Source organism: Rhyacophila brunnea, unplaced genomic scaffold (genome assembly GCF_057557595.1).
Source record: "Rhyacophila brunnea isolate RB1 unplaced genomic scaffold, BYU_Rbru_1.0 scaffold_23, whole genome shotgun sequence".
NCBI lineage: Eukaryota > Metazoa > Arthropoda > Insecta > Trichoptera > Rhyacophilidae > Rhyacophila > Rhyacophila brunnea.
Genome location: NW_028232893.1, coordinates 7450871 through 7477646, shown reverse-complemented (window position 1 = coordinate 7477646; position 26776 = coordinate 7450871). Strand labels below are relative to the sequence as shown.

At 33.8% G+C, this 26776-nt stretch overlaps 1 protein-coding gene across 1 annotated transcript; it reads right to left on the bottom strand.

Moving 5' to 3' along the window:
• Positions 1-9360: 9360 nt before the first annotated feature.
• LOC147069408 (epithelial serine protease-like) lies at positions 9361-26403 on the bottom strand. The gene is made up of 7 exons (XM_085950444.1): positions 26348-26403; positions 22523-22571; positions 21707-21860; positions 19437-19594; positions 18660-18758; positions 15181-15326; positions 9361-9707 (listed from the first exon to the last, which is right to left on the bottom strand). The coding sequence occupies exons 1-7, from the start codon at positions 26396-26398 to the stop codon at positions 9531-9533; spliced, it is 834 nt and encodes a 277-aa protein (XP_085806570.1). The 5' UTR covers positions 26399-26403; the 3' UTR covers positions 9361-9530.
• Positions 26404-26776: the final 373 nt, after the last annotated feature.

Here is a 26776-nt window from a genome sequence, read left to right as displayed (position 1 = left end):
CTTAAATGTAAACAACTTTGTAACAATAATTTATAGTTACGCCGCACGCACAACTGGTTATTATTAATTTGTAAACACTCGCTATCTCGTTATTGGTGACGTCCGACTGTCGTCGAGCACACGGAACAACTGTGATACATGAATTTAAAAAAATATAAAAATTTGATATTTCATTCACCTATTTATAATTCCTAAAAATTGAAATAAACTTAAGTTACGGAAAATATTATGATAAAATAATAATAATTTGAATTGCCAATGCACTACAGATGGCAGCACAGTCGCGGAATATCGCCAGCTAGCGCCAGCCATACTGACAGCTCAGTCGGCGACAGCGCGGCGAACGAAACACATGTTGTGAGCCTGTCTCTAGCAAAACGTCCCGAGCGAGACGGATATTTCAATTAGAACAAATAAGACAGCATTAAGTAGTTCCACGACTCGCCACTAGGGAATCTGAGCATTACCAATATTTGTGCCCTCTTTACTCTAAGACAGCTAAGAGGTGGGTCCCAAGATTGGAAATTTTTATTAGATGGGTTGGAGCCCAGTCAACTTTGGGAACCACTGCCATAATGTATAATCATTACTAACGTCTGGCAATACTAAATTACGCACCGCGGCCTTATTTAGAACTTTTCGGACTTGTTATGTTGCCTGTCCTCGGACGACGTGTCGAGACAGCGAGACTTGACTTCATCATTGACCGGTAACATAGTATCGCCATTAAGGTGAAGTCTTCACTGAACCTTTTTTAAAGAGGCACCTAGCGGAAAAATACGAAGCTTGCAATTTGAGACATTTTTTTGATAATTTACAATTTCAACTGTTATAATGAATAAATATATATCTGAAAACATTAAAAAGAAAAATATTTTTTATTTTAAGTCAAAGATAAACAGCTTACAATTGTAAAAAATGTAATAAAATGTGAATTTTTTGAATCGGACCGCACCCTAATATTACATATATTTATTATTAAAATTTAGTTTATTAAGTTTTCTAAGCATCACCTAAGCGATTTTTGACTAATTCACAGTTTTACTATTTTTTATATTTAATTTTAAAAACATTGATTTTTATTAAAAATATAAATGTGTATAACTTGAAATCCTTTTTATTTATATCAAATTTTATTTATGTATGGTCCCAATATTGAAACTTGATTTGATATAAATAAAAAGGATTTCAAGTTATACACATTTATATTTTTTATAAAAATCGATGGTTTTTTTAAATATTAAAACTGGGAATTAGTCAAAAATCGCTTAAGGGGGGACATGCTCGTCGAAGGTCAAAATTGAGTTTTTATTGTACTTTCAAACCATGATCCTGGACACTCCTTAAACGTTGTAGATAATCTATTTGTATAATTTTGAAGCCTTATTATCCTTTATAGTTATTTTAAACATTTGATGACTGCATAACGTATTTTTGTTACATAAAATAGTATTCTTTTAAACCTCTCGCTCTAATGTTTTAGAATATAGTCATATTTCGGTACATAACTGTGCAGTGGTGTTAAGATTTTTTACATTTATTAATTTTTAAACGCATTTATAAAACCATTAGTATAATTTATTACGAGATAATTTTTGTAAAATATTCACGATAAAAAATTATATTGATAATCTCTGTGATCCCAAATTTGACAAGAATTAGGCATTTTATTATTCAAAAAATCGGCAAGATTAACACATTTAAAGATGATTCTAAAGATACTTATTATAAGCTATGTCTTTGACCATTTAAGTGTGATAAAGATCTTATGAATAATGATTGCTTTATAATAATTATTGACCTAAGAATAAGGTAGTGTTTTTTTGAAATACGCCATTTCTTTTGTTATTCCCCAATGATTAAGCTACAACATACGGCCGTAGCCATAAATTGACAAACTTTAATTAAAATAGGGAATAAAATTATGTTAACGCGCGTGTTTGAACATGTACCTAACCGAATTTTTTTTTATTTTTTTCTAAATGGTACATGTTCAAACACGCGCACAAAGCTTATAATAAATATCTTTAGAATCATCTTCAAATGTGTTAATCTTGCCAATTTTTTGAATAATAAAATGCCTAATTCTTGTCAAATTTGGGGTCACAGAGATTATCAATATAATTTTTTATCGTGAATATTTTACAAAAATTATCTCGTAATAAATTATACTAATGGTTTTATAAATGCGTTTAAAAATTAATAAATTTAAAAAATCTTAACACCACTGCACAGTTATGTACCGAAATATGACTATATTCTAAAACATTAGAGCAAGAGGTTTAAAAGAATACTATTTTATGTAACAAAAATACGTTATGCAGTCATCAAATGTTCAAAATAACTATAAAGGATAATAAGGCTTCAAAATTATACAAATAGATTATCTACAACGTTTAAGGAGTGTCCAGGATCATGGTTTGAAAATACAATAAAAACTCAATTTTGACCTACGACGAGCACGTGGGCCGTTAAGTGATACTTAGAAAACTTATTAAACTAAATTTAAATGATAAATATATCCATAAAATATATGTAATAATAGGGTGCGATCCGATTCAACAAATTCACATTTTTTACAATTGTAAGTTTATCTTTGACTTAAAATAAAAAATATTTTTCTCTTTAATGTTTTAGATACGTTTAATTAATTAATATACTTAGTTGAAATTGTAAATTACCAAAAAAAAATCTCAAATTGCAAGCGTCGTATCTTTCCGCTAGGTGCCTCTTTAAAAACGGCTCAGTAAAGGCTTCACCTTAATCACGTGTTTTAACTTATTTCTATTCTAGTTCTTGGCCATCCACAAGATAATTCACGAGGAAAATATTAGAGTTTACGTTCGTTCTCCGTCTAGAAAATGATTGTGTGTTTCGGTGTTGTTGTATAACTTTTCTGTGCTAATATACGCCATTGTCTGGACTTTACTGTACAATTTTTTTTAATTTCTTATTTTATCCCTTGATACTCGTATATTAATGATGACAGGTTAAAATAGGTGACGCCAGCAACTTGATATAAATAGGTATTTGCTCTGATTCTTTTAGAAGCACGCGGGATGAACAGGTTTGGCACCACGACGATCAGTTCCAACAACCCTTCCATGAATCTATACCCATCCTAGATTTCATACCCTTTTAAGTCTCATTGCTCTGCTCGTTTCACGATTAGGTGGAATGTAGCCTGAATTAGCTGATTGTTTGTGACAAAGTTTTCTCGCGGCATTACCCGAGCCGCATTATATTTCTCCCATACTTCCTTGTACTCTCTTACTACTCGGGCTTTGTTTCAACTGTATATAGATTGTCTCTTTTACAATATTTCTTAATGTAAATGTTCTGCCTACTAGAGTACCTACTCAAACAAGTATTTTTCAATTGGCTTTCTTCAAGGCATGCTCGCCTTTCATTGTCTTGAAGATCGTAGGTCACCCTGCTCTCATGTGGTATGGTTTTCAATACTGATAATCTGGAAAATTTGAATTCGTATGCACCCGTCGTAGCCGTGACTTCTATTGGATGAAAACCGTTTCCTCGTGTCAGGCTTTTCTCGTATCAATAGCGAGGGCTATGCGGCTGGTCAATGCACACCCTAGAGACGTATACATTTTTAATGATGCGCTATGTATTTTGTTTTAAAATTCTATTCTATTGTTTAATTTGTATTTTTATTGAATTATTGTTATTTTTTATTTAATTTTTTGGCTTGCTTTCTCTCTCTAATAACTTGATTTAAGTACCTGTTATTTTCATTCTAAATTTCATATTGTGAACGTCTTGAATTAATAATTTGTTATGTACTTACTTAATAAGTTTTTAATAAATAAATAAAACACAAAGTTTTCAATTTAATACAATTTATATTTCTATGGAGGAATGAGTGGATAAGAAAGCCGATAAGGGTTTGCGATGTGATAGAGTTCATTAAAAGCCTCAAATGGAAATGGGCTGGACATGTAGCTCGAAAAAGGGATAATCGCTGGACAAATCTAGTCATCCAGTGGTACATAGGATGTACAAAACGTCAAACGATAGACGTAACGGCAAGTGGGTCGATGAAATGTTTAAGTTCTGCGGAAGTACGTGGCAACAAAACGCAACGACCGAGAGAAGTGGAATCAGCTTGGAGAGGCCTTAATCCAGCAGTGGATAGATTCAGGCTGATGATGATGAAACAAATAAAATATAAAGTTTGCAATTTAATACAGTATTTATTTCTAAATTATCAGCTTTTAAATGTCATCATCATCATCAGCCTGAATCTATCCACTGCTGTATGAAGGCCTCACCAAGCTGCTTCCACTTCTCTCGGTCGTTGCGTTTTGTTGCCACGTACTTCCGCAGAACTTTATCATTTCATCGATCCAGCGGCCTCTAGGTCTACCTTGCGGACGTTTTGTATTTCTTGGATACCACTGGATGACTAGATTTGTCCAACGATTGTCTCTTCTTCGAGCTATGTGTAACAGGGGCTATTTATTACAAATTTAATAATATGCGTTTTGATGTTATCATTTGTATGGTAAAATGCCTACAACAATGGATGTAAAAATAACAATATTATATGAACTGATTATATGGCTGCGAGACGTGGACCCTCAACACGAGAGATGTCCAAAGGCTAAGAGTCACACAGCGAGGCATGGAGAGGTGCATGTTGGGCATCACGCGAAAGGACCGTAAGAGGAACGAATGGGTTAGGAAGCAGACAAGAGTACGCGATGTAATAGACATTGCCAAACAGCTGAAATGGAGATGGACGGGGCACATTGCTCGCCGAAAGGACGGCCGCTAGACAAATGCCGTCATCCAGTGGTACCCAAGGGGTACGAAACGGCCACAGGGTCGCCCTAAAAGCCGCTGGATTGACGAACTGGTAAAGTTCGGCGGAAATACGTGGCAGCGAACGAAACAGGACCGAGAGAGTTGGAGAAAGCTTGGGGAGGCCTTCATCCAGCAGTGGATTGACCCCGGCTGATGATGATGATGATAATAACTGAAAAATGTATTTAATAATTTATTATCTATATTAGATCTAACATCTAACGGATAATTATTGATATCGAATCTATAAAACAAAATATTGATAAGAATCATAGAAATAATAATATTATTATTATGAATATGATTGAAAATTTAGATAATTATTATAACATGGGTACTTACAATCTTAGATATTATAATTAATTAGCTAATTTTGTTGGCATTATGTGGAAAGAACCCATCCCACAATAACTATTGGTTTTAAAACGAATTGAATTGAAATTTTTCGGGTCTATTAGGCACCATTTGGCACTAAAATCTGGACGCCGCCATTCTGAGCGCCATCGACTGGGCGGCGCCGACTGGGTAGCATAATACGAGTAACTGAACGACGAGAAGCTGGCGTCACACATACAAAGACGTCCCATGGGGGTAGGCAGATTGAGCGTCGCTTGGGGGCAGCAGTTACCCAAAGGGCGGCAAATCGAGGAGAATCACTAGGCAATATATCGTGGGTTTACTGCAAAAAAGCATTAAGTCAAAAATACTAGTTTTGAGATAATCGAGTTTGAAAGTATGCGTGGTCTTAACTTTTTTTATATATATAAAAGGTCATGTAGTTATGGATCTCAAATTACAGATCGTTTTATTGGCTACAAATTTTTGAATGTGGTACCTACTAAAAAATAACCTCAGGTTTGATACTTTTTGGAAAAAATATGAAGGTAGTACTTGACTTAGTGCATTTTTGGTGACAAATTAAAGTACAAAAAGAGAAAACACAGTATATGGCGACCATGTCATATATTTTTTTTCAAACAATTTTGCAATATTTACAATGGTTTCACAAACATATTTTATCAATAGTATAAAAATCAGAAGAAAAACATATTTTTGTCCCTATTAGTAATATTTTTTTATACATGTTTGTTCAAAAGAAATACTATTTACTTAACTAACCTTCCTTTAATCATTGTTCTCATCCTCGTCAGATACTACGTTATCTCTGTTAATTTCACTACGGATGGAACGGATCTTTCCCCTTCTTTTCTCAATCTACGAGATTTGGGATCTTCACTCAAAACATTTCGTTAAAATGAAATCCTTTTTTCTCTCGTGAGATACAATGGCCCAATACATTTTAGATGCATTCAGACGCTCATTTTCTGAAAAATTAGCAGAACACTGATAGCGGCATTTAGCACAATCGATTGATTGTGCTAAATGCCGCTATTGTAGTATTACCTATATGCTGAGGTTGGATAGACGGATCATTAGAATTATTATCTTCAGCAGTATAAATCATAGACATAGGTACCATGCTCTTGTTCGTCAGGTTGAACAATAGCATTTCCAGAATTATTGTCTTCTATGCCATTAAAGGATCCAAAGAATCAGATGGGCATGGAATGTAATCTTCATCAGCAATATCATTGTCACTAAAGTCTACAAATGTTTCCATCATTGTTAAAACCTGTATTTGGCTATCATCCAACAAACTATCTTCATTAATTGGCAAGTCCATTGAGGTGCTGTGTACATCTAAGACAGATTTTTGTAGTTATAATTAGTTTATTTCACAAAAAGATTTTACAAGAAAATACATAGTGTTAACCGCTAAATACGAAAAAACGTAATTTTGACATGAAATTTGAAAAGTGTAGGCATGTGGAATATGATAAAAACGTTCAAAGCGTCATGCGGTGCAGTTAAACGTGAGGTGACCTCATTGTTGCTTTAGTGATTTCGGCAGATTTTCCCAACTGACAATGTTCGTTTAAAGGCTCAAAATATGCTACGGGATTAGAGCATCAGTCTGATAACATTTTAAATACCAAGAACAACGACATTGCCCATGTTTTCCCGTAGCGGCAGCTTACTTTGACGTCACGTGATAGTCAGGGACATGCACCTCGATTTGGAAGTAGGTGGGAAGAAAGTAATAAGAGTTAGCAAATTTGGCCCAACCAGTCTATTAAAACTTGACTATGGCCATTCTATACCTAAGCTAGGACATGGAAATAGATTCTTTGATCACCGGTCGATGATCAGTATCAAATTTTCTTATCATTATTAGTTTACATAGTAATCATTAAAGTTGGTACATTGACCTATAGTTTCAATTAGGCACGTATGTTAAGAGTGAGCTGAACAGGGATAAGGTCATTCATAGTTTAGTCGGAAAGTAACCTCAGCGTTGAAAAGACGTCATTTTAATTCAGTCTTACCTCAAAAACCATCGGGGATTTATTTTAAGAAACGCAATAATTATTAATTACAATTCTCGGTTGAATGAATAATCATTATTATTATTATTATTACCTTCAAACATAAAATGTACACAACGTAACCTGTCGCCGGCCAAAGAAATACAGGGCTGTCAAAATAATATCAATCTTATGGTACGTTTTAAAGAGTTACAAATTTAAAGTTAAAAATAGCTTACTGTACAGATGGAATAATTACATATTTCCAAGCGTCAAACGGTATACAACATTCATCTAAAATAAGTATGAAAAGACTAGCTGATTATGTTTTGTTATTTTTGTATTGTTATTATTTTTTTGCTTATCAATATATTTCACATAATATTATCTGATGATGTGTATTTTGAGTATATCGTAATATGTATCTTGTGTCATTAAAATTGCTATTAAGTTGATATAACATAGGAAAATCTGTAAATCATTAAAATGTTAATTTAGTTATAGTTTTTAATTAAACTCGTGCAATTATATATTAGATTTAAACACTGTTGTACTGTGTGACTTTTATAATATCAGAGATCTTACGCGAGATGGGCAAGATAAAAAATAAAACTGTAGGATGTCGGCAGAAGATTAAACAAAACCCAGCTCATTGGATAACCGAATGGTAAGCAACTGTATATATTATATTTTTCCGCCAAATTGCACACAATTAAAAACAACTTATCATAAGAATAAGTGATACGTGACAGCCCTGGCGTGATTGAATTGTCGGTACCTTTGTTATGTTTTCAGCGCTCCGCTAGCTTTGAATACAAAAATAATCTGTGGGTGCCTCTACGTTAATAATCATTTTTTATATAAATTATTTCTTGCATTGGCTTTACTCACCAACAAAATACAATAATTATTGTACCTACCTCTTGTTTCACTAGGATAAAAGTTGCGTTACTTGTTTGTAAAAGTGTCAAACTAAATTTAAAGCAATCGGTAAGTAATTAAAAGTCACTTTCTTTTTATAATAAACAGACATCACTATATTCCACGTTTTTTTAAAATATGCATTAGAATTAAACAATATGTACCTATTTTTTTAATAATTATGTAATAGGTCTTACACATTCAAAATAAATACTATTCATTAATAATGTTTTTTGGATAGCACATGAAATAAAAATGTAGGTAGATATGTATTTCAACATCCTTCGTATGTTTAGTTCTCGGATAATTTCAGGTTAAAACGTTATTAATATATTATTAAGTTTATATCGTGGCTATCCATCATATTGGTTGCAAATACTTCCCACCTAACAGCTGATTAACAAATTGAATTTATTAACATTTACTTATATTAGAAGAAATCATTTTTTGGTCACCCCATACTTTCTTCACTTCGACAGTGTTTATGATTTAAATTTAATTAAGAGATCATTATTTACTTTTAGACCAAAGCATTGTCGGCGACCTTTGAATATTACCAGTAGAGCAAAAATTCCGGACCACATGTAAAAAAAGTCATATTTTCAATTCTCAAGGGCAATTCTGTAGAGCGTCCCCTTAATTACCATTATACCATGGGTGGGTAACCTTTTCAGAATAATGAACCTCATCATTTTATATTTGTATTGATTTTCATAAGAAAATCAGTGACGTACGAATGTTTTTTTACACTTTTAAAGAAGACACCAATAATAATAATATAATATATTAAATCAACTATAAATATAATTATGTAAGAACAATACTTACTTATAATAAAATTTTAAATAAAAAAATATCCGCTAAAATAACCTTTGGCAAGTTCATCTGCTCATTAGGTGGAGCGAGTATCTTATCTTGTTAATCGATTTCCGTGTACCGTTTGAAGTATTCTCTTTTATTGGTGGTTAATCTCTGTGAACTCTGAATAAATATTAAAACCAGCCATAATAGGTATTTCTCTTTTACCTACTGTCATTTATTGTCAATCTCGTACGGTAACCTAAGGTGACATTACCTGAACGGACGGAATTTATTAGTATCGTAAAGGGAAGGTTACGAAGATACTTACCGCGTGGCTTGAGCATCGGTCTATAGCGTTTGAATATAGGTAAAATAATATATTGACATAGTATTTGAGGCGCTGAGTCGCTAAACTAGCTCCTGGCGATTTTTCGATAAAATTAGTTTTGAATGTACATAATTTCATTTTATTTTATTTAAAGTTAATTAATTACAGTAATCTTGGGTTAAAAATACAATCAGTTTACTAATAATTATACATGTTTATTTGTTTGATTATTAAATTAACGTAGATGAAACACAAAAATAGATATCCAATGTTAGTTGATGTTTGTTAACTTATGGCCTGATGACAATTCCAGTATATTCAGAGATCCAATCCAAGTAGCTGGTAACGCGTTGGAAGCCTGATGCGAAACCCTTATCGCAACCCTTGGTCGCAACGAAGCTGACGACTCCTATGAGGGTATCTTCTCCATCGCTTTCTTTCAGGATGAGGGGACCGCCGCTGTCACCCTGGAGAATTAATTCATGGTTACATGTTAATTGACGGTTAATTAAAACCAGTGGAGGTGCTGCCAAGATCCGACATAAATAGTGCATAGGTACGAGTACAAACTTTGTCAGTCATTCGTATTTGTTTTCTAATTTGAAAACACTTCTCAGAAATATATCAGTGGCGAAGGGTGACTTTTGGGAAGAGGTAGGCTGTAAAGATCGAAGAAAAAGAGCACAATTGTTAGGTGTAATCACGGGAAATAAGACGATAATATGATATTAATAGGTACACACTAATATCAACGTCACACTAAATCGATGAAATTTCAATTGCTCACTGACGATATAGAATTGAGCAATGATTATAAATTATGTATTTGTAAAAATATATTATCGGTAAATATAGCGGTATCAACAACCCAATATGACAAACAACTGAAAAAAAAATATACTTATATGTTAGTCTATGACTGAATTAAATCCCTATATAAATATAAAAATCTCGTGTCACGGTGTTTGTGGTCGCACTCATTTTTATGATTTTTTTTTATGTATATTTGTTAAGTATGAGAATAGGTCATAAAGTATATTTTATACCGCTAGGTGATTAGGGTATCTCTATCCAGAAAAATTTTTCTTTTATTTTTTTGACAATTTTTTTTTGTATTTTTTTTATTTGGCATCAAAAAATTTCTTTAACCCCAAATTTTCACCCTCCTACCCCCACCCTCCCATTTTTTAATCGCGATTTTAGTATTTTTGTATAAACAAAATTTAACCGTCGTTCGTATTTCAAACAGAACGAAATTATTTATGTTGTTGAATGACAGATGGCGCTACATACGACAATAATTCAAGAGAAGCATCGCGTCATTTTGACATTTCATTTGGCATATCACAACGCAGTGCGTGCAAAATTTTGTACGATTTATTTTAATTTATCTATTTGTATACGCGTATTACAATGAACAATGCCAGCAAGACGCAAGGGACCCCATTTGGCCCGTCGAACGAATAAAGCGACAAACATGCATGCACAAACATAGTAGAGCAGAAAGAACAGACGAACAAATCCAACAAGATAACGAAAATGTGCGTGTGAGCATGTCGCATTTGCATGCATTTCAATCACAAAAGACATGAGCTGAACGAAATCAACAACGACAATTGGAATGGAGCCAAGCGCGCCGGTTCGTATTTAACACACGCAGATTAAATGACCGACAACGCCAACAAGTACATCGAGCATTTACATCCGCTTCGTTCATATTGTCATGCGCTCAAATTCAAACATGAGTCAGCCGGGATGTGTTGCGCATCAGGAAAAGTGCAACTACCAGCAATTGAGACACCACCAGAATCATTGAACGGCTTGCTCATCGGCACGGTTCCAGATTCAAACCTGTTCCTGAAGTCCATTCGCACATTCAATTCATGCTTCCAAATGACTTCGTTCGGAGCAACAGAAATAGTTCACAATACTGCGGCAATTGCCGGCCACAGACGGACAGTTCTCGTAACAGGTTGAACATGCCAGTTAATAACTATACAGTTATCTTTGGTAGATAATCTGCTGCGCCCATAGACGGACACTTTTCGACCTTTTAGATGTGTGCCATGTTCAAACTGCCAGCGACCCCCCACTCCCGTGTTTTTGTAAAACTGTTGGAATTTCAACTAGCCGAAAGTTCTCGAGTGACATTAGATGGCGGTAACGTAAAGTAGAATATACCGCACGATACAACTACGGCTGGTGTTGCTTGTTATAAAATACAAATTCATTTATTATTAAAAATATAATAATATTATGTACGCGGAGATCGCAAATATTATATTTTATTTATTTTTACGAGAGTAAAACAAAGTAATAGTTATTTATGTAAACATATTATTTTATACAATATAATATAAATGTTAAAATTTTAGAGAGCATTATGAATATTAAGTTATTGTGAAAATATAGACTAATTTTATTTATTGTATGTAGTGAATATTACAAATTATTAATTTAAGACGTTCACAATATAAATTAATATACCTAATTGTGAATGACAATGTCGCTAAATCTAAATAAAATCTAAGTATATATTTTAATAATATCATAGTAATTAATTATTATACTGATGATTGATGTAAATATAATTTTGTGGCTTATTGTATATAAAATCAATACCTTTATAAATATTACCGTTTTCTTACTTAATTAATACTGTCCATTAAAGGGAATAATTTATTCAAAAGAAAAGATTATATTTTATATTTACACGAATGTGTATAATATTGTTTCGGTGAATCGATAAAATACACAATCCACTAGCGAAATCATGATTCATTTTACCAACGTCATAGGTGTGTATTTATGTCAATTTGTTTCTAATAAAAACAATTATAACCATAATAAATTCAAAGTTAAATTATTCGTGTATCATCGTTCAAGTATACCCTACCTAAAACTAATTTAAACAATACCCCTGTGTATTATCTCCGCGAACATAACCTCCATAGTTTTTGACACTTGCTCTCAGTGTTGCCATATCTACTGAAATTTCAGTAGATCTACTGATATTTTTTGACAATATACTGAATTTTTGATTTTTTTTCGAAATTCAAGAAATCTACTGATATTTGTGTTTCTCCATAATTGTAAGTTTACTGATGATTATTTTAATAATAAACTTGAAATGATTTACGCACGATATATTTTAATGTGTTACACTTCTAAATTGACGAAGAAAGCATTGTAACTCTACCCAAGAGCGCCATTTTACCCATTAATATCATCATTGTTTACAATAAATTAATATTATTAGTTATTTTTATCCTTATTAGTTTTAAATTATATCTAATATACTACATTTTCCAAAATCTACTGATATTTTATGAAATCTACTGAATTTTTTGTGAAAATCTACTGAAATTTTAATTTTTGACTTGGCAACACTGCTTGCTCTGCCACGGACAATAACTGTACGTATATGGGCACGTCTGTTGACAGTTCGACAGATTTAAATGGGGTAGTTAAACTGATCTGTGGTGTGGCCACTAACGTACAGTTATTGAACAGTTATTGTCTGTGCCATGTTCAACCTGTTACGAGAACTGTCCGTCTGTGGCCGCCTAATGGTCAACAATTCCATTCAACGTTCAAAATCAAAGGCCAAGTGTACCACAAAGTAGGTTCATTGCTGCCAATGCCAAACAAATCACATAATTTTTTACAAATCTACTTCATGGGCGGTGAGGACATCAATCGTGTGGATGCACGTTGCGGCTACAATAACCTCAATTCGCCTAATGCCAGGCGCATCGTCAGCGAACTAGACGCCCTATTGAATGAGCACAATGAATTATTGAGATTATTCAAATTACACATGCACGAATTGCAAAGTGACAATCACGCTATTGTCATCAATCCTGATAAAACACCAGCTGGAGAGCACGTGCGTCGATTCGATGCGCCTGTTATTGACGACTTTGCTGGAATCATGGTTGGCGACCGCACATCGACGCGAGAAATCGTGATTCGAAGAAGAAAAAATAATCTGGAGTTCATCGATGACATACACCGTTCATACGACGCTCTCCAATATCCGCTAATTTTCTGGAAGGGACAAGACGGATATTGCATAAACATTAAACAACGAGATCCCGCCACAGGTAATTCATTCATTATGAATATCATTACTCATTTTGAATTGAGAAAATTAATGGTTGGTGTTTTTTTGTTTTTATCGGCGGTCATCGTCTACAGTGCTCCATTCCTCTTTCTGTCATAGATTCCATCCCCACACATTTACAATACATTCGTTATTTTTTATTTAACAACCAAAATATTCACTAGAAATAATTTATATGGCAGAACAACGTTTGCCGGGTCAGCTAGTAATAATTAATAATCACGAGATAAAATTATTAATTATTTAAAAAAAATATTTTATCTTTATATGACGTGATTGAACAAAGAAATAATTTTTTATATTTTTTGCATTATTAATAATTATTATTTGAATAAAGCGCCAAAGCGACAGTTTTCGACACTAAATATATAAGCTTTGCCTTTTCAGCTTAGAGATTCGTATGAATAAAACCAAACAACCCTAATGCCCTTGAGGTGCAGTTCATACAATAAGTATTTAAATACTTTCTATCTTCTTTTATTAGAAAGTAGGCATCAAATAATCGCCTACTATGGAGCCTTTGCCACTGAAATATATACATATAACCAAAAGAAAAAATCATTTTTGAAAAACATACGTCACCCAGCAAGAATCGAACCTGTCTCTGATTCACGCCCACGCACATTAACCACAATGCTATAGGCATCTTATCTAATTGCGACGAATTTTAACTAATGGTTCTTTGGCAATCGGTTTTTGTATTTTAAATCAAAGTAGGTTTTAATAACTAATCGACGTCTCGGATCACTCCAAGATTTTTTTTTTGTAACTGACATGAACTTGCTAATTTAAAATTATGTGTGTTCAATAGAAAGAATGTTACATTCTTAAATCTTGTGAATTATTATTTGGTGAATAAAAAAAAGTATTTATTGTCATTGAACTAATACTATAAATATAAATTGTAAATAGTGTTGAATATTTTTTTTTAATTCATATAAACCCCGCGTAGACCAAGCCATACAAGATTATAATCAAAAAATTATTCGTATATCTATAAAATATTTAAAATTATGCCATATCATCCATAAATTTAGATATTTTATAGATAGAATAATATTTTTTAACTGGTATGGTTTGATTAGGCAGGGCATAACGAATTAAAAAAAATAATTAACACCATTTTGTAATAATATGTATTATCAATTCGACAAAAACAAATAATTACGAATGATAAAATTTGCAAAATCAAGTGTACTATTTGCACTATAAGTGCAGTCGAGTATCAGTCAGGTATCAAGTATCAAGTCAAGTGTCAAATATCAGTTGGACCGTCATAGCATACTTAAATTAAAATGATTTGGTTTAGGCACGGTTTCAAAAACTAACCAACACCATCTACCTTAGTTCAATGAAAATAAATACTTATGGCTGATAAAATTCTTCTTCTTCGACCCTATCCGATCCTAATAACATCATATGTGCCTCCACAGAGTAGAGGTTTGTATTAACAGATTTTGTTTTTACGAGAAATGGATGTCAACCACTTGCTCAACCTATTAGGTCCATGCTCTGACTCATACACAAATTGAAAAACAATATGTGTACTTTCCCAACCCAGAATTCAAACCTGGGACCAACGACGCTTAAGCTGATATATCACTGTTAAAGTTTAGTGTGCACTATTCATGTTGAATATTAACAGCCTTATTTCAACCTTCGCCACTGATTAAAACATGTCGCATTATTTGTGAAGGTGTTTATATAGGTATTTCATTTATCTTTATCGGTGCCGAGATGAAAATAATCCAACTGGCATTCGTCGAGAAGGCAGCGCTACATTGATTTAAGTCAAAAATGAAGGTTTTATTTACATAACAGGTTCCTTGGGATGGGTTCTTGGCACCAGCAGCACAAAGCGTTGAAGGAATTACAGCACCATCGTTAAAGTCCTGTTCGCAACGTTCATTTGTGATGACGTTCATGTCGACCCAGTTGAGTGTGTCAGATACTGGACCGTCTGAAATATTTAAAACATTTGTAGGTTAGGTTTGATTACTAGACAACTATTTGTAATAAAAATAATTAGAAGCATGTTTTATAACGTAAAATTTAGACGAGGGATATTCATGTTATTTCAGACCCATAAACATAGCGGACACATTATGTCGTGTTGACTAGTTGGAATGGGCCTGTTGGTCATATTTATAGTTTCCGTCATTTCTCATTCGCACCATCCCATGAAATACTCCACGCATTTTATCAAAAATTGAGGTAGGTATTATATTAATACTATCGACCGAAGGTACTTGATGAAATTTGAATTTAAATTCTAACAGCGCTCGAAATGGAAAAGTTTACGAACCGGAGCGCTCGACAGTTTTCTGAAGATATTTAATAGTTCTCAAATGTTATGGGTATTTCATAAAAATAAGTGTGTTAGATTTTCTATTTTTGGCCTATCTGGTTCAAATGGTCAAATTATTTTTTCCACGACACGGAGCGATAATTTTACCGATTTCACCAACAGGAACGGCGCTCCGGTGCGCTCCTGTCCATTTCGAGCCCTGAATTCTAATGGATTTATGGCGAAACTATAATTTTATGGTCAATGGTAGGTATTGATATATGTACAACATTTATATAATATATATAAATGTATGGATGTGTAAGTTTGTCAATTGACTTCCGCTTACCCCGCACCCCATGGTGCAAAGATCTTATTTGAAAAATAGTTTTGTGGGACAGTTGCGGAAACTCTCCGCCAGGTAAAACACGATGCTTCGGGCATCGGCCCTTCAAAAAGTTAGCTTCCCGCATTTACTACCCTATAAAGTTCAAAATAAAACCTTTTGCTTAATAAAATACATACATTGCCGTGTGACGCCAACTACGCAAGATCGTAATAAATAAAAGTTGTTCCGTGAAACAACAAGTGAATACTGTGGAATGTGACAAAAATAAACCCACCCTTGTAATGGCATTGCCGTGCGAAGTGAAAGTTCTCGGCAGACCGTTTTAAAAATCAATGTTTATCCTAATGTACTAATACGAATACTTGTCCATACTTAAGTGTAAATAAATCCAGCTCAGCGTGGAGCTTTCAAATTAAAAATCTGCTTTATCAATATTTGTACATGTTATAAAATGAGTAACATAAGCTTGAACTGCGATGTCACCTCAACCCACCAAAATACTAGGACCCAGGGAACTCAGAAATAATGGGAACTGAAATACACAACGGGTAAGGCGATTGCAGGTAACCGACTCGGGTAAGGAAGAATCCGGGTTAAACTTACACACGACGTGGAATACGTTTTACGTCGAATACTAAAAACTGCTCTCGGTTTATGCATTTACGCTCATTTAATGTTGGTGTCTTACACACACTATTGCATGTGCATAATGCGTGCTTCATTTACGTAGACACTCACACATTCAAAAGCCTGCTTCACCATGCGGCGTATTGAATATTGCCTATCGGTATTCTATTTATTATCTGTTCTGTGCTAGGACCTGAACAGAATCATCACACGTGAGTTCATCGTCTTCCCTCGGAGTTAAAAGATACAATATTTATGCCGAATTGCACTGAAAAAATGTTCTTTCGATTTACACCACCATCGACTGTAGTGGGTGTAGTCATTCTTTTCGCCGAAATGTTTATCGTCGATTTTTTTTTTTTTTATTGAGGTTCCAAAATATTGATTGAGAGCTCTTGTCCGGAATAATGTTGTATCCAACAAAATTATCGATGTTGAGTTATTGATTGAGCATCGTATGACAAAGAAAATACATTTAAGCTTGTGGCAGCATTTTAAAGTTATTGGTTTGTGGAAGAACGTTAAAATGGCTTTGCCGTCCGTCAATATCACGGAGAGTGGTATAATTCACTTGAATAAAACTGGAAAATATCAAAGCTAGGAAGCTGAAAGATGTAGAGAAAGAGTATTTTTCCAGAAAAAATATTATTAAGCCTGCAATTGACCCGTCGAAATAGTTTTGTGGAATAATGTTGTATACCATTTGACAGTTCTGTTAATCTCATGAATAAAATTATTATGTCGAACGTTAATCGATTGTATTCAATTGATTTATCCATATTATTATTGGAAATGTTGTTTAATAGTAATGCTAGCATTATAGTACTCTTTATATTATAACTAAATCTAATACCGTTTCAATTTTTTAACCGTTCCTAGTTCTATTTTGCAAGGTCGCATTTGTGCCAAAAAAAAATTGAATCCGGGATGTGTTCTCGATTTTAATATCAAGACAAATAATCAACTAGCATTCAGGTTACTGAATCACAATGAACAAAGTCATGATCTCGTCTCATGTATTGATAATCGAATGTCGGACGCTTAGATTATAGAAAAATATAGATAGAGCTATTACATGTGTTTGTCCTTCAAAACATGACGAACTTTTTCACGCACTTACCTCGCCCCCTTCACGCTTCCTCCGCGACCCTTTCCTGGGTTATTCGAAAATATGTGTGACAGTGTGCGTGTCGTAGTGTTGCCAGATATCGAATATTTATTCCAATGTTATAATTTTACAAGCGATGTTTTTTTAAATTATATTATGGTAACACTGGCGTGTTGGCTATGCACTTGGTAAAACATTACTCACTAAAATCGGCTCATGCGGAGGGCTTGGTCGGACGCTATGTTTAGAAAGCAGACGGAGATAATTTTTAGCTCAAAGACCTCAATGACATATGTGAATTCATGTTAGATGAGCATGTTGCTTTTTTAAGGCACTCTTGAATTGAACTGGTTTAATTTTTTCCATTTTTCTCAAAACAAGAATATTGTTGGATACAACGTTATTCCGGGCAAGGGCTCGAATATGGACAAAAAAAGTATTAAGTATTGCATTTAACTTATACACAAACGTGAGTGTCAGTGTTGCCATATTTTTCTATGCTGACTATAGTACAAAGGCGCAAAAATTATAGTATTTCTGTAAAAAATATAGTACAGGAACATTTTTCGGCTCGAATCCTTTAAAATCATAGTATTTTTGCATATTCGGCGTAAAATTATAGTATTTTACATTTTTTGCAGAATCAAAATTATAGTATTGTACTATAATTATAGTACGCATGGCAACACTGGTGAGTGTACACAGTACCTGAAGATGCCGAAAGGCGAAACCCGGGTCGCAAAAAATGAGTCAAATGGAATAGTACAAAACTTAAATCCATCTGAATTGAGGTAGGTAGGTATTTCAATTACCAATAGTCGAGCGAGATCACCTCTTCTCTACGGTTAGCATAATTTGCTGTACATTGAATGAAGTTTAATAGAAAAGTGGATATATTAATGTGATTATAATAAAAATTTACCATTATTGGTGTATCCAAATCCGCTGACAGTGACAGCTCGCCCAGCGAAGGAGTCCGAAGCTTGGGATTTCGTTGGAAGTCGGATGATTTTGATGTTATCTGTAATTAAATTCGTTTATATTATGAGTGCATAGATGTTCACAATACGAGGCAACACTAATATCACGCACATTATCATTTCCGATTTTGTTTATATTCATACTGACGTCATATTATATATATATCACACCTGCGCGTCTATTCTATATACAAGACTGCTATCGGCCGCTTTCGACAGCTATCGAGGGTAGTTTTTCATATTTTTCATGGGACAATGTATATGATATCAAACTAGCACTGCATATGTTAATGCGTGCATGAAAACTAAAGTGTTTAGTACAAACTACTAGTTGTAAACTATTTTTAATTGAGAGGTTTAAACAAATACTATTTTATGTAATAAAAATACTTTATGCAGTCATCAAATCTTCAAAATAAATATAAAGGATAATAAGGCTTCAAAATTATATAAATAGATTATCTACAACGTTTAAGGAATTTCCAGGATCATGCTTTGAAAATACCATAAAAGTTCCATTTTGAGCTACGCGGAACACGTGGGCCGATAAGCTTAATCTATGGTCTTAAGTCTACTTGCGATAAGAGCTTATTACTACAAATCAAACACTCGTGATGACCGCTCCTTGGTTTGGCCGCCATTATACGTCGAAGATATTGCACGCAGGGTCGCAACGCTCCAGGCTGTGCATGAACAAGTTCAAGATATATGGTTATTACCTGATGTTTCAATGTCCTCGCCCAGATCTACGAGACCGACATCATAGTTGTAATTCTTGTTGTTGAAATCCTTGTGGTGGAAGAAGACCTTCGTTTCGATTATCAAATCGGCTGAGTTGTAATCGATTAGGCCAAGACGGACGTAGATCCTCTTCATACTGCGTTGGAAGAAGGAGAAAAAACGATTTCTATCAAATCATCTGAGAGTACCCCCTCCATAAGATGTCAGTTGAATGGAGAAATATCTAACCCGATTGAAACTCGGTTGTATCGGTTGGTGTTTTAAACTCAATTTTTATTAGGGACAGCCTTAGATTATAGAAAAATATAGATAGAGCTATTGCATGCGCTTGTCCTTCAAAACATGACGAACTTTTTCACGCATTTGCCTCGCCCCCTTCACGCTTCCTCCGCGACCCTTTCCTGGGGTATTCGAAAATATGTGTGACAGTGTGCGTGTCGTAGTGTTGCCAGATATCGAATATTTATTCCAATGTTATAATTTCACAAGCGATGTTTTTATAAATTATATTATGGCAACACTGGCGTGTTGGCTATTCACTTGGTAAAACATTACTCACTAAAATCGGCTCATGCGGAGGGCTTGGGGACAGCAATAAATAAATATTTGTGGCTGTCCGACCACGTTAAGTGTTTTTGTTATTATAATTATGCAGGCACTTTATTCCAAATCATGGCATACACGGGTGACCTAGACATAATAGGCCTATTGGAAGCTGACTGTACGAATACATTTGAGAAACTGGTATACAAAGCAGAGAAGGTTGGCCCCAAAGACGAAATATATGATATTCTCCAAACTCATAAACCCACCATTAAAATTGAACGATTCAGAATGATTCGATAAACCCTAGAAAATCACTTATCTGGGTTTCATTGTCAGCGACAACAAACCATGTAAAACCATAAATCAGAAGACAAATACAGTTAACCAACAAATTGGAAAACACTTTGTAATTTGTAAAGATCTAACATTCAAAGTGTCATCTCAGAATACAAAATTCCAAACATTTAAAAGGCTAGTGAGGTTGGTTACATGTAAATTGTACGTAAAACATTTCACCGTAGCTCAGTTTGCCGTGATCCTTCTATCGGAAGGAGATTACCGCATCCTATACGGTCTTCAATAGATTCAATATTAACATTAATTCAATTTTCATAGCCGATTTTAATTCATGAATTCAAGAATGAAAACCTAACCTAACGTAACCTAACAAATAATTCAGTATATCGGCTATTTTCAAGATTTGTTTGCTGCTGGTTTCATGTAAAGTGTAAACCCACAAGAACCTTGTTTTATTTAAACATGAATTTTATCTCAGTACTATACGCCCACGATGGCCGCGTGGTTTAAGGGCCGGTTTAGAGTGTCGAGGGTCCCAGGTTCGAATCCTGGTACAAGTACAGAAATTGTTTTCAATTTGTGTATGAGTCAGAGTATGGACCTAATAGGTTGAGCAAGTGGCTGACATCCATTTCTCGTAAAAATAAAATGTGTTAACACAATGCTTACGGGCCCTTTTAATTAATTTTGTAATTAACGTGTTAATTTGCATTTGAAAAGTAATTAGCAAAAACACAATTTTGTGCGGCCCGTAACCTATGGGTTACAAACCTCCACTCTGTGGAGGCCCATATGATCTTATTAGGATCGGACATGGTCAAAGAAGACTATAAGACACAAAGAGGTTGGACGGTCTTTAAGGTGATACATCAGTGAAACGGCAAATAATTTTTAACTATAGGCGCGACGAAATTTTGCACTCGCTCCCATTCGGAGAGAGAACGTCGAGCCGGAAACACGTCATTTTGTTTCGTGATAGTGACGGGCGTATTAATTCTTAAATCGTGTAAAGATGACTAAAAACGTTTCCCATTTACTTTAAAAAGAAAACACGTCAATGAATATATTATTATTGTTACTGATAAAACAATAAACAGAACATTAAATGGACACATGTTGGATTTATAAGACAAATCATTATTCGTTTGACATGCGACATTTGCACCCGCGACCCGCAATCCGCACATCGCCTAGCCACGATCTTTTTAGACCGTGCCTCAACTGAGGTATGGCCTTAACATATGGCCGTATATTTCCGATACAACATTACACGGTGAAGTGTGATACGGCAAACTGCATACGTACAAGTTTCCGAATACGCAGAATAAATGATAATGATTGAATGAATTGAAATCACACTCGGTGGCTTTACATCCAATCGAAGATGGGATGTATCAATACCTACCCAACAACACAATGGGCCGCAGTAAGGATCCATCGTGTGCTGATAATAGATCCTCCACATCTTTGCCAGTCTCCGTTCATCTTCTCCATTGCGAGGTTCACTTGATGAGGGAACTGCTGCGATTCAGCCGGCAAACCCTGAATTATGCGGGAACCTAAACAAATAATTATTTTGTGTCAATAATTAACAAGTTATCTTCTTATTATTATGGACATTCTCATTTTCTTACACATAAAAATGGTTGGGGGGGGGGGCATTTTGAAAAAATACTCATAATCTATTATTGATTTTAGAGCGGCGGGTGAAGGTGGGGCTAATAAAATCTAGCAGGTGCTCGTGATTTACGCATTCATCCTATATTTCCCCCCGGATACATTCCGCATACCCAGACACTCCGAAATTTGAGTCAAGTAAAAAACACTTTGCCTGCAGGTATAACCAAAAGTGCTCATCCATGAGTTATTGCGAGCTGACGCATCCACAAGTGGTTGTCGAATGAGTATGGTCTAACTAACAGTCATCATTATTAAGATCATTGGTGTCCGCTTATGGCATCCACGCTGTTTTGTCGATTACAATCAATTATCGGTTATTTCAGAAGATTATTGTTGTTTTAATTTAATAAAACGCAATTTTTTTATAGTACTTATTCCACTCTTAATCAATAGATTAGGACCGATTTCGTCCGCCTCAGAGGGACATTTTGTTGAAAGTTGAAAATGTCCCTCTGAGGGACTCTGCAGTTCCACCATGAATTGACAGTTAACAAAATAAAAGAAATTTCAGAAGATATTAAAATACAGGTCAAATACTCACTAATTTGCATTCTATCGGGCGATACAATTCCTCCATTGTTACCTGGGATCTAAAAATAAAAAGGACACACAAATTACGTTATAAAAGTAGATGAATCACTTCTAAGCTATATCATTCTGCTAATTTAAGATTATATGTTGGATTTTTAAACCTTCCGATTGACTATCGAATCTCGGGATTCAAACGAATTTAAGTGATTGAAACAAAATTATGTCTATTTGACCTTATAGTATGGTTTGAATTTACACACTATTGAACTAGAAACGACTGATTTATTTTATCCTCAACAGTGAGTTCAACAACGAAGTAAACAAAATATAATATAACAGTTTCAGCTTTGAGCAAGTCAGTGCTTGAAATTTAAAAAAAATACAAACCGGAGCGCTTAATAATTTTCCAAATGAAGGTATCAAAGTATATTAGATTTATTACCACGTTTTTCTTAGCTCGTATTCTTGTTTGTCCGGTGGTTGTTTATCCAGTACAAATCTTGCAATCGATTTTTAAGTAACTTCCCGACTAGTTGAAACTTTTATATGTATCAGAACACGATGCCAATGCATTCTTTTAATACTTTTAGCCATCTTTAAGTTGAATTGAATTCATTTTCAGTTATTGGTTGCTAAGGGGTGGTCCTAGCAACTAAATTATTAATGATAATATATACGTGCGTTACTATGGAAATCATAATGACATTTCAGTATTCTATATTTGTTTGTTTGTTGCAAAATAGCAAAAAACTGAATGGTTGACAATTGCCTTATTTGTGCTAAATTATTAATACATAGAGTTGTCAAGTTTACATGATTCATCAGAAAATTTAAAAACGTGGTATATAAAAAGTTCTTTTTATTTTGTAATTATTGTTATTTATATCTGTGGCATAGTGCTAGAAGTGCTTATGTCAGATTTTAGCCATTTTGGGTTAAGCATGCGAAAATACTTTAAAATGTTCCTTCTTTCGATGCTAGAAATGCTTATGTCAACCAATGTAAGATAAATAAAATAAGATTAAGTACATATTTTAAAGTGTATGTAAAAATAGTGTGTCGGCATATTTTAGACCAAGAAATGCCTATGTTGACAATTGAATTTTAATATTTATTCATTTTCCAGTATATTCAAAAAAAAAACTGTCTGATTATCTGCCTTAAGTTTATTGGTTTATATTTTTTTTAACCAGGGTTTTATGATGTGTATTGTAAAAAATAATAATATTAATTGTTGATGAGAAATAAACAATCGCCTGTACTGAACAATTGATATTATATATATATATATATATATATATATATATATATATATATATGACATAGGCATTAAGCCCGAGATAATATATATATGTATATATTTTGACTATGTCTGATCCTAATAAGATAATAATTACAAGATAAAAAGAATTTTTTATATACAACGTTTTTAAATTTTCTGTTGAATCATATAAACTTGACTAGCTTAAACGATCAAAAAAAATGTACTTGATAGAAATACTGAATAATGAAATGTCATTCCATATTGATTTTCATAGCAACGCACGTATATATTATTTAATAATTTAGTTGCTAGCACCCCCTAGCAAACAATAATGGTATCGAAATAACTTTTCATACAAAACAGAATTAACTAAAAATGAATCCAATTCTAAAGATGGCTAAAAGTTAAAAAAAAAAATGCTGGGCTGCATATAAACTAGTCAAAAACTAAGTAGGTATATGGTCAGCACACGCGATCAGGTCCCGCTGCAGAATATAGACATATGACAGCATGCATATGAAGGGGTGGACAAGTTCACGTATCTCGGATCCAGCCTAAATACCCAAAATAAGACAGGAGAGGAGATAAAAATCCGCCTTATCTCCGAGAATAAATGCTGGCATGCCTGCAAGCGACTGGTGGGGTCGAAAATTCTAGGCCGAAGAAGTAAACTTCTAATTTATAAAACAATTATGGTCACTTATGGCTGTGAGACTTGGTGCTTAACTCAACACGAGGAAAACAAATTAGCTGTCTTCGAGCGCAAAATACTAAATACTGCAAGAGACCGGAGTGAGTGGAGAGCGGTTGCGGAGGAGGCCAAATCCCACCCCGGGATTAAGCGCCGTGGAAGAAGAAGAAGAAGAAGTAACGCACGTATATATTATTAATAATTTACTTGCAAGGAACCCCTAGCAAACAATAATGGTATCGAAATAACTTTTTATACAAAACAGAATCCAATTCTACTTAAAGATGGCTGAAAGTATTAAAAAAATGCATTGGCATCGTGTTCTGATATATTTTAAAAGTTTCGAATGTCTAGCTAGTCGGAAAGTTAGTTAAAAATCGATTGCAAGATTTGTACCGGACAAACGACCACCGGACAAATAAGTATACGACCTAAGAACAACGTTGTAATAATTATGAGCATCTACAGAGTGGAGGAATGTATTAACAGATTTTTGTTTTTACGAGAAATGGATGTCAGCCACTTGCTCAATGCAGGTCCAGACTCCAAACACAAATTGAAAAACAATATGGATATTTGCTAGAACCGGGATTCAAGACCTGAATCCACGATATTATAAGCCGATGCGTAAGCCGCTCGGCCATTTATATATAACAGCATTTAAACATCTAACATTAATGTAGACAAGGACTACAAATAAAAAATCTTATTTCTATGAAATATATCAAAATGGTATTATTATCTCATTTCCATATCTACAAACCATGAGAATGCAAAATATTATACACTAGGGCATGGGATGTCATTGCATTGTATTTTTAAGTAATGTATTCACTTATATCCTTTATTGCCTTAATACGAGTATTATCGTAATAATACACAAAACTCCAATATGTTCAATACCCATTAATAATAATATTTTTATGAAGTCACAAGTTATTTAACAAAAATCAAAACAACAATGTCGGTTCACTGAAAGCCGTACTTGAATATAAATTTTAATCGCCTAAAAAAGTTGTGGCAAAATAACACAGAAGCTCATTATTTTTTATAGAAAAGGTGAGTATTATATATAAAATAATAATTCGTGTTAACGGCCCACATGCTAAGCCTAGGTCAAAATGCATAACCCTGGACATTCCTTAAACGTTGTACACAATCTATATTTGAAGCCTTATTATTCTTTATATTTATTTTAAACATTTGATGACTGCATGAAGTATTTTTATTACATAAAATAGTATTCTTTTAAACCTCTCGCTCTAATGTTTTAGAATATAGTCATATTTCAGTACGTCTATGTGAAGTAGTGTTAAGATTAAGACCTTATTCTTAAGTCAATAATTATTATAAAGCATTCGTAGCATAGTTGGGTGTTTTGTAAAAAGGGCGAATTAACCAAAATGCTATTTTACAGGGAGGATTTTTAGCTTTTGACATTTATTTGTTTATTACCTCTGGATGATTATAAATATCTAACAAGTTTATAATAAAGCTTAGAAAGAATACTGTCATTATAATAGGCATTATTATATAATATTTTAAAAGGCCTAATATGTCACATTCGATTTTTATTCGTAATACTAAATGGATATTCGCCCTTACGATTATCGTTTTTAAGTACTTTCCTGTGGAAAAACAAATTCGCCGTTTTTACACAACAAAGCTAGTGGGGTACATATTGTATATTCATTAAAATTTCGATTTCGCCAAAATGGTTGATTCGCCATTTTCACAAAACACCGACGAATCTTTCAAGGCGAAATGAAGTTATGGAAGAAACACAGTAAAGATAATCTGTTGGATGATTATATTATTACACAACAGTGGTTGATAATGAGATGAAAGAAAGCATTATTTAGAGATTAAGTTAGACTCACCTGTGAAATGGCCAAGAAGGCCAAAAGCCCTACATACAAAATATTCACCATTTTGCACTTCTGCCAAAAGAAAATGAATTCTTCACATTTATATGTAAACTTATATCAGTGTCAGCTTTAGAGTTTATTCTGCCGATTTCAAAAACCATACTAGATATTATATGAGGGAGTATTGCATTAAATATATTATTATAACGTCTTGAATTCATCATATAAACTAGTCCAATTCTTTTGTTGTTGGAATGATGTATATTCTTATAATTTCCATTATTACTTGAGTTTGAATTTAAATCGAGATATTTTTGTCACGTCATGGACAAGACAATTTTGTTGTTCCGTTACAAATGTAGCAGGCTATAGGAATATACAATGAAGCAGGTACGACATTAAATTCAATTGTTGATAATATATTTTTTCCGACCATGTCCG

Excerpts from the sequence above, each read along its gene's own strand:
- LOC147069408 (XM_085950444.1), bottom strand. The coding sequence starts at position 26,398 with ATGGTGAATATTTTGTATGTAGGGCTTTTGGCCTTCTTGGCCATTTCA. Across the intron at positions 21,861-22,522 it reads GCCCGATAGAATGCAAATTA|GTTCCCGCATAATTCAGGGT; the intron begins GTGAGTATTTGA and ends TTATTTGTTTAG. Across the intron at positions 18,759-19,436 it reads CGAGGACATTGAAACATCAG|ATAACATCAAAATCATCCGA; the intron begins GTAATAACCATA and ends ATTTAATTACAG.